The sequence below is a fragment of the Echinops telfairi genome, unplaced genomic scaffold (assembly GCF_000313985.2).
Source record: "Echinops telfairi isolate 266 unplaced genomic scaffold, ASM31398v2 ScPeMD7_11;HRSCAF=52, whole genome shotgun sequence".
NCBI classification, from domain to species: domain Eukaryota; kingdom Metazoa; phylum Chordata; class Mammalia; order Afrosoricida; family Tenrecidae; genus Echinops; species Echinops telfairi.
Genome location: NW_022103908.1, coordinates 34,935,532 through 34,945,514, shown reverse-complemented (window position 1 = coordinate 34,945,514; position 9,983 = coordinate 34,935,532). Strand labels below are relative to the sequence as shown.

The window sequence follows — 9,983 nt, the reverse complement described above, 5'->3', positions numbered from 1 at the left end:
GTGGGTCTCGCATGCACATGAGGCGATTGAAATACCATGGCGTGGGTCTCGCATGCACATGAGGTGATTGAAATACCATGGCGTGGGTCTCGCATGTACATGAGGCGATTGAAATACCATGGCGTGGGTCTCGCATGCACTTGAGGCGATTGAAATACCATGGTGTGGGTCAGGCAGACGTTAGTGTTCAGAGTTTCATCTTTGTTCTGAACGCATTAAAGAGGCCTTGTGCAGCAGCTTTGCCTAGAGCAATAAGTTGTTTCGTTTCTTGGCTGCTATCGGAAGGGTAATGAGTGATCCTTGTCCTTAAGGGACTAGAGTTATTTAAGGGATTTTGAGAAAAGGAGTGATGTGATGTTTGCATCAGAGCTTTAAATAACATAGGAAGTGACTAAAGTTCCAGGAGCTTTCAGGCTGATAAAAATCTGGGCCAGAGATGATAAATTACACAAAACAAAACGGAAAGCTATGGAGATAGGAACAAAAAAATAGGTACAACTGACTTTTTCTGGTGGTGTAGTTGTTAAGCCTTGATGTTTAATTAACTGTTGAAAAAGGAAGAGTACCGTGGGCAGAGGGTGCTGATGACAGGAGTTTGGGCAGCAAAGGAAACACCCTGACACAAACACTCTGCCAGATCCCGACTCAGCCATCCTATAAGACAGCATAGAAGTGCTCCCAGGGTCTCTGAGGCTGTCAAGTTGACAGGAGCAGACAGTCTCGTCTCCTCCCATGGTGTACCTGGTTGGTGCGAGCTGTCAGCCTCACAGTCAGCAGCCCGACATGTCACCTACTTGCCCACCAGGGACTTGGGCAGGTGATGGAAAAATGATGCCATTCATGGTGACAAAAAGTTCAGAATGGTTGAATCTATAGAGACAGTAACTGGGTTGCTGTTTCTTGGGGTTTTAGCAGGGGAGTCTGGGGGGGAAATGAGTATAAGAAAGAAGAAATTGTTCTAATATTGATAGTGGTAATGATTGTTCAATTCTTCTTGATATGATTGAACTACTCAATCATATCAAGAACAGTTGTACGAAAAAGAACTAGTCGACATTCCACCATTTCAGGAGGTAGCATATGAGCAAGAACCAATGGAATAAGTTCAAGCGGCATGAACGCATTAGCCAAAAACAAAGATCTAGGTATTGGCGGAATGCCAATGGAAATGTTTCAACAAGCTGATGGAGCACGGAAGGACTCACTCATCTATGCCGAGACATTTGGAAGACAGCTATGTGGCCAGTTGACTAGAAGAGATCCATATTTGTGCCCATTCCAAAGAAAGGTGACCCAACAGGGTGCTCAAACTATAGAACGATATTATCGATATCGCATGGTAGTAAAACTTTGCTGAAGATCATCCAACAGTGGTTGCAGCAGTGCATTGATAGGGAACTGCCAGAGGTTCCGGCCAGATTCAGAAAGGACTTGGGACAAGGATATCATTGCTGATGTCAGATGGGTCTTGCCTTAAAGCAAAGCATACCAGAAAGAGGTTTACTTGTGCTTATTGACTATGCAAAGGCATTTGACTCTGTGGACCATAACCATTTATGGGTAACTTTGAGAAGAATGGGAATTCCAGAATACTTCTTTGTGTAGCACTTCCCTGGAACTGGTACATGGATCAAGAGGCAATTGTGTGAATGGAAGAAGGATATACTGCATGGTCCAAAATCAGGAAAGGTGTCTGTGTTAATCTGGGTACTTTAGAGAAACGAATCCTCAGAAACTCATAGGTATAAGATAGAGTTTTATATAAAGGGTAAGTGCACATCAAGAAAACATCCCAACCCAGTGCTGCCCAAGCCCACAAATCCAACATTAGCCCATTGTCCGACACCAATCCACAAAGTCCTCCTCCGTCTCACAAAGCACACACTATGACATCTACTGCAGGGGGAACGACGAGTCAGTGAGCGTGTAAGCATCTCAGCGCTGGCAGGGGTCTCCACACGGCTGCTCCAGCACCCAGGGCTGCATTGGGGTAGGTCCATGTGGCTTCTCCTTGGGGATGTCTTGCAGGAAGTGAGTCTTGCCAGCTGAAGCAGAGAACTGACTAAGGCAGCTGCACCCTGGTCAACCATCACAAAGCAAGAGACCCAAGAACTAGAAAGGCGAGGTTCACCGCGCCATTTATCTCTCCTCCCTTCCATTAACCCCACGTGTTTTATCGGCCAGGTTGGCACAAGAAACTAACTACCTCAGTGTCACTCCAGGGTTACATCCTTCTTATCCTGTTTGTTCAATCTTTATGGTGAGCAAACCATCCGAGAAGCTCAATTAAATGAACAAGAATGTGCCATCAGTATTGGAGGAAGGTTTGTTACAACCTGCAATGTGCAGAGGACACAACCTTGCTTGCTGAAAGTGAGGAAGACGAAGCACTTGTTGATGAAGATCAAGGATTGAAGCCTTCAATATGGATTACAACTCAAAGTGAAGATGACCCAAATCCTCACAACTGAACCACTAGGTAACATCATGCTAAATGGAGAAAATGAAGCTGTCAAAGAGTTTGTCTTGCTTGGCTCCATAATCAATGTTCATAGTAGCAGCAGTCAAGAGATCAAAAGACAAGCTGCATTAAGCAAATCTACTTCACAAAACCTACCTAGAATATTGAAAAGAAAGGATGTTACTTTAAGGACTAGGGTGCCCCCGACCCAAACTCTAGTATTTTGGTATTTTCTATTGCTTCATGAGCATGTGCAAGTTGTACACTGAATAAGGAAGACTGGAGTCCTATCGATGCTTTTGAACCGTGGTGCTGGAGAAGAATGGTGAACGGGCCATGGACTACTGAAGGGCAAATGATCTGTCTTAGAAGTACAGCCAGAGCACTCTTTAGAGGCAAGGGTGACAAGACTTTGTCTTACATACTTTGGACATGTTATAAGGAGAGACCCATCCCTAGAGAAGGACATCAGGTTTGGGAAAGTGGAGGGGCAAAGAACAAGAGGAATGGGCTCAGGCCTAGGAACAATTGTGAGGACGGTGCAGGACTGGGCAGTGTTTCTGTGTGTTGCACATAGGGTCACTATGGGCCCAAACGAACTCGATGGCACCTACCAATAACAACGTTGAATTTTATGATATGTGGATTATGCCCCAATAAAACTATTCTTTAGAAAAGCTTCAGGGGGATAGAGGGGTAACCATCACGAGGTTGGATATATAGCCCCCCACCCCCGAAGGGGATGAATGATAGAAATGTGGGTGAAGGGAGACAACGGACAGTGTAAGATGAAATAATAATAATATAACATTGATCAAGGATTCACGAGGGTGAGATGGTGGGAGAGGGAGGGGTAAAAAGAGGAACTTATACTAAGGCCTCAAGTGATGGCAACATATGTACAAATATGCTTGATACAATCGATGTATTGAATATTATAAGAGCACCCAATAAAATGATTTTTTAAGATGCAAAATAAGATATGAAGTTGAGGAGAAATTAAAAAGTCTATTTTGGAAATGTGCCTGAAGAGACTAGGTCCGTGAGTAATTGCTTTTTGAAGGCCCAGCACAAAGCTGGTTCCTAGAAGGTGGAGGTGAAAGATGTCCCAAACGTCCACCTTCTTCAAATGCTGCTTCCCTCATTATCTCTGATATCAGCTCATTTCCTCCCCGCACCACACTCCCTTCTCTGGTAGCCAACCCCAAACTCACTGCTGTGGCATTGGGTCCTGCTCATAGTGACTTCTGCAATAGAGTAGAAATCCTCCTTAGGGTTTTCCTTTCTGAGGTGCACGTTTTTACCAGAGCAAACAGCCCCTTCCTTCTCCTGAGGAGTAGCTGATGGGTTTGAACCCCTGACCTTGTAGTTAGTGAAGGATGCTTAATCCAATGCACTAACAGGGCACCATAGTTCATTGCCATGTCTTACAAAACTCATGAACCAGCAAGGAGACAGTTCGCATGGCTGTGGAAGCTGGCAAAGCCCAAATCATGGATCGAATGTCAGACTGGAGGAGTCTCTTCACCCACCTGGTCACAGCGGCAGACAACCCACCTTGGCAGGCTGCTGACTCACAAGGCTGTGGACTCCGATGAGTCCGGTCAGACTGCAGACTGCTGTTTCAGGGTTGTCAGGGTGTCCTAAAGTCCTACGTCAAGGGTCAGCCAGGGGATGGAAGAGCTTAAGAACCCACATTGTCTGGTCAGAGCCCAGGTTCACAAGCTGTGGAAGCTGGTAAATCAGGTCAGAAGATAGCTCCCTGGCTTGAGTTCCAGTGGCTCGAGGTCAGACAAAGATGGGCCAGATGCAGGTTCCAGATGAAGAGAGAGGACTGCCCGAGAATCCCTATCTATTGGATGTGGACATGCAGTCACATCCCCAAGGAATAAGGGTGGTGCTGGAGGCATACCTTCTAGTAAGGCAGCTCATCCTAAGGGCGCCTCATTGACAGCTCACTCCAAAATGCCGCCATAACCATCGTTCTAGAGACGAGGGCTTACAATGCGTCCCAAAGTGGGGTCTGCAGTGGCGAGAAGACCGCACCGCATTGAGGAATAATCAAGTGATCTGATAATCACCCAGAATTCTAGGGATGGTGCTAGGGAGAAGACTGTCCTTGAAGATCAGTAGAGTTGGTGAGGGGGTTTGCGGTCCAGAGATGAAGTTTTCAGCCGCCAGCTGAAAGGAGAGGGTCAAAGCCACCGACTGCTTTGTGGGAAAAACTCCTGTCAATCTTCCATGGAGATCGAACTTAGGAAATGCTACTCTGACAGTTCTCGTCTGTCCCATTGGAGTTCTGTGAATTGACAAGTGACTCACCAGGATCTGACGCAGCAGCATGCAGGTTGCCGTTAGACAGTGTGGTTGCACACACAAGGAGGCTTCAAAAAGTTCATGAAAAAATGGAATTAGAAGGTGAGGGGCTTCCCCCAAGCCTCTTGAAGTTCCCACGCACATTTATGGTATCATAAGGGTTGTTTTGTTCGGTGGTGGTGGTAATGGTTGTCTTAAAGGAACAGCAGCTCTCCGTTTGTTTGTTATGTCCCCCTGTTGGCTTTAAAGACCCTGAACGCAGACAGCACTGACTGATGGCTGGAGTTACAGGCAGGTGAGGCAGAGGGCAGGTAGCGGCAGTGGCGTGGCTGTGGGGCCAGGCGACTCCTGCTGTTCCCATGGTGCCTTCACTTTTACTTCTCAAGTGGGTTAGCCCATTCGTTACCACAGAAACTTGAAATTAGCACCAGTTTCAGCACTTCGTCACAGAGAACACAAGGTTCCAGACTTACATTGCTACTCGAACTCACTCCAGCAGCGCTGTTGGCTTCCTGCTGACAGAAGTTATTAATCCCTGCAGCATTTGTTTTGTTGGTTGGTTTGTTTTTCTTATTCAGATTGAGTCCTGACCATCATGCTCTTGTTTCCCCCTTCATGGTTCCTTCTTTATTTCTTTTCAGTTGTACAAAACACCATTAACTTCTGGTTCTCTTTCTCCAGCACATGATCGTCATGGAAGACATGTTAAAGGACTTTCTCCTTGGGGAACACATATTATTGGTTGGTAACCAGGTAAGTTCTGCCTGAGTCCCAGCCTCAAATGCATATATGATAGTAACAGTTTGAAACAGAGAATTTCTTCTTCTTATGGAATTAATTTTGGAGAATTATTTTTTATAGAATTGAAGCTTTTATTAAATAGCTGGATCGAGAGTAGCCTAGCACCTAGAACCCTCTTGATCCAGAACAAACAAATTCCAGGATTTTTCTAGTTTCTGTGGTTTATCCCCCAGGGAGGGGGTTACATGGAGATCCTTGTGATCGGTTCCCCTTCCCCATCTTTTAATGACCAGCTTGCTTTTGTGAGAACGCCGGCATTGGAAATCCCCCTGGCACTTCTCCCCTCTTCTGTAGGATCCTTGAGTCGGCACCGATCCCGTGGCAACAGGGTTGGATTTTTTCTGGGGTGGGGTACTTTGAAAAGTGGGGTCTGAAGAAAGACCTGAGCATTCTTGTATGCAAGTAGTTGAATGATGGCAGCGAAGAACAGGCTTTGTTCAAGGGCTGGTGGTGGGTTGAGTGCCGGGGCTCAAGTTCGGGCAGAGAATTGTGAGATAATGGCACTGGCCCAGGCCCGTTGGGAAGTGCGTTGTGACAGCCCTCCGGTCAGGCAGGTCCACACAGCGAGCGGGAGGATGGGGAGGAAGGAGGAGAGAGCGTGGAGAATTCTTTTTTACCCCTAATTAAATGACTGGCTTACTTTAAAAAGAGTCTTGTGCCTTCTGAACTTAATAATTACCTCAGAGCTTAACTTGCCCCTTTTCCCCATGCGGTCACCCATTCAATGAGGACCACGTCATTCCACCTTATGCACTATGTGTGCTACCCCAGCCTTGCTCAGAACCACCTGTCACCTGGATTTGGGCAATAGCTTCTCACATAGTTCCACCCCTACTCTGTTCTTCCTCTAATCTGTCCACTCCGCAGCCAATTCACGCTCCTGAAAAAGAAACCTCCTATCTGATTAGCACAGTTTTGGATTTGCCTCCCCTTTCCCATTAGAGGACAGGCATAGCGGGGAGACATTGCTGATCACTTGCAGACCACTGCAATGAAATTAATCTCAATAAAGTCAGACACATGGATTTGGGCATTCACTGCCATCCATAGCTTCTACAAACCAGGTGTTCAGCGTTTCAGCTCTAATACAATTTCTTGGATTTTATTATTGACAATTCCTGGGTCATCTAGGCTGGTGTGCTTCTTTCATTCAGACTTAGTGAACTTATCATTTTAAATGTTGTTGTTTTTTAATTAAAAATGGATCATTGCCTCAGGTAGTAGAAACAGCATACTACTTGTGGTCCGAGGAGCACAGCTGGTGCTGTCAGCTAAGTGTTGGATTGTTAACCAAAAGTTCAGTGGTTCAAACCCACCAGCTGCTCCTCATGAGAAGGATAGCATTCTCTGCTCCTGTAAAGAAGGAAAAAAGAGGAGCTGATGCCAAGGGCTCAAGTAAATGTCTAGAAAATATTGATGGCATCCTATGTACAAATATGCTTGATAGAATTGATGTGTGGATTGCTATAAGAGCTGTAAGAGCCACCAATAAAATGATCATTTAATAAAATAAAATTGAAATTGAAAAACTATCTACAGCCACAGAAATCTTATACTATGTCACTATGAATTGGAATCAACTTGATGTTATGTTGTGGTGGTTTTTAGCTGAGTGCAGTGTTGGAAGTTAAGTAGCTTGAATTCAGATAGCAATTCCTGCATATATGTTTCTGTGACTTTTCCGATCTTTTTGAGGCTCACTTTCCTGATGACTAGCTCAAGAATAGAAATAGTATGTCCCATGCAGGCTTAGCACCATGTTCACGTGTGTTAATGGGTGGAGAGCACTTCACACGGTCCTGGCTCACAGGAGGGGCTCAGTGCTTCCAGCTAGAAAGAAGATATGCGCATCCGTGTGCAGTTTGAAAGGTGCTTCAATATTCGCATTTCTAAAGGAGAATGATACATTATTCATGGCCCGCTCATCACCACTTGGAAAGTTCTCCACTCTTTTCTTTCCTGCAGAATTGTTTTTCTGATGATCTGTTGCCTCAGTAGGAGGATGAAGATGAATTAGCAGAGTAGGATTTGCTCCGTGGTACTGACACCCAGGAGTTCAGATTCTTGTATTACTTTGACGAATGAGGGCTCTGTGGGCTTTCCAGTTTTTCTAAGCCCAGCATGCTTCCCGCGCTTGTAGAAGTGCCCGCGGCATGATTTTCCAGGACTCCTGGCATCTCAGGACAGCAGCCCAGCACGCTGAAGAAACAGGCCAAGAGGATGCGTAGCTGCGGATGGAATAGATTTGCCGAGGAGTGGTTTTGAAAGGAAGATCCCCAAGGTCTCTGAAGTATCCCAGATGGTACTTATGTCCTAGGGAGTTAGTTGGTGGGATGTAGTCGGAGTTTCTTTGCAAAAGTAGTACTCATAACCGAGCAGGTGATTAAGTGAGGGTTGGAGAGGGCTCTCGAGGTTGAAGTTGAAACCTCACTTGGATCATTTTCAGGAGGCTTGGTTGGATTATTTTCAAGAGATTGACTAAATTGACAGATTGACTGAATTTCCTCTTTTGTAAACTTGCAACTGTGAAGGAAACGAATTAGGTAGGATCTCGGGCCTACCCATTCTAGATTATAAACTGATCTGATCAGAGAATTGGCAGCATTGCCACAAGGACACAATAATGAAATACTAATTACCTGAAATTACCTAATGCTAATTCAGTGCTGATTCGTATTTAGCTAATTAAATGAGGTTAACTCTGCCTAGGTTTACATTTTAACCTGTGCAAGAAGTGAAAATTGGGCCAGGGCAAGTGGGGAATAGTTCACATTTTTTTTTCTTTAAAAAAAAAAACTCATTTCATTAGGGGCTCTTACAACAATCCCTACGTCCATTGTGTCAAGCACATTTGTACGCATGTTGTCATCATCCTTTCCAAAACATTTTCTTTCTACTTGAGCCCTTGGTATCAGCTCCTCATTTTTTCCCTCACTCTCTCACCCTCCCACCCTCATGAACCCCTGATAAATTATAAATTGTTATTATTTTCTTATCTTACACTGTTCCCAGTTCTCTTCACCCAAGTTACTTTTGTTCGTACTCCCTTTGGGGTGTGTGTGTTATACCTCAATCATTGGCATCGGTTCCCCCATTCTCCCCCCACCTTTACTCTGTCCTTGTCGTATTGCTGCTCCCCTTATTGTACCTGAAGGGTTTGTATCTCCTGGATTCCGTGTGTTGAGAGTGCTTCTCTGTACTAGTATACATGTCCTGGTCTAGTTGGATTTCTAAGGCTGAACTGGGGTCATGATAGTGGAGGCAGGGGAGCATTAAAGAACTAGAGGAATGTTGTATGTTTTGTCGGTGATATACAGCACCCTGGCTGGCTCGTCCCTTCCTTGTGACCCTTCTGTGAGGGGATTTCCAGTTGTCTACAGATGGGCTTTGCATCTCTACTCTGCACCACCCCCACCTCGTTTGCATTGATATGATTGTTTGTTCTGGGTCTTCTAATGCCTGATGCCTGATACTTGATCCCATTGATACTTCATGATCACACAGGCTGGTGTGCTTCTTCCATGTAGGCTTTGTTGCTTCCCAGCTAGATGGCCACTTGTTTATCTTCAAACTTTTAAGACCCCAGACACTAAATCTTTTAATAGCTGGGCACCATCAGCTTTCTTCGCCACATTTGCTTATGCACCCATTTTGTCTTCAGCAATCCCTCAGTAAGGTGCACATCACAGAATGCCAGGTTATTAGAACAAAGCATTCTTGCACTGAGAGAATACATGAGTAAAAGCCCAATGTCCCTCTGCTACCTTACAACTTAACATATATATATGTACATAGATCTTTGTCCCTATTGTTATATATAAATATATTTACATATGTGTTCCTGTATATATACCTCTATAAAGGTCCTGTGCATCCTAATTCTTACCTCTGTTTCCTTTTACTTTCCTCTTTTCCTACTATCATGTTTGACCTTCATTCGGTTTTCAGTAATTCCTCTTAACTCATTGCACTTGATCAAACCCCACAAGGCATTCTACCTCTCACCATCAGTTTTAGATCACTTGTTTCCTTGTCCCTGGGTTTGTTGGCTCCCCCTTCTTTTCCCACACTCCCCTGCTCCCATGTCCCCCTGGAACAATCCCACACCCACACCCGTCTCATTGTTCTCTCCTCTGGATTGTTTATCCTGCCTATCTTATTTAGATAGATGTAAGAAAAACAAAAACAAAAGCCTATAAATAGTTCCAGATCTGACTCTTATGAATGTTTTCCGATTGACTCTGATGAGGCCAAGCCCTGGCCCCAAAGTCTGTTTTGGGGATTCCTCTGGGCCTTCATTGCTTTGTTCCTCTTGCTGCTCTGTTGCACGCCCTTCCTGTTTTACCCCAGGGTGGTGGAGTCAGACCAGGCACAATTCCCGCATTGTGTCTCCAGTGTTGTCCCC

The 9,983-nt window shown here is 45.0% G+C and overlaps 1 protein-coding gene across 1 annotated transcript in view; it reads left to right on the top strand.

Moving 5' to 3' along the window:
- Nucleotides 1–9,983, top strand: part of VWA8 (von Willebrand factor A domain containing 8) — a 426,636-nt gene that overhangs the window by 161,808 nt on the left and 254,845 nt on the right. Inside the window, exon 19 of the mRNA XM_045287091.1 lies at nucleotides 5,459–5,530. Coding sequence (XP_045143026.1) covers nucleotides 5,459–5,530 — 72 coding nt within the window. The remainder of the gene's footprint in view (nucleotides 1–5,458; nucleotides 5,531–9,983) is intronic.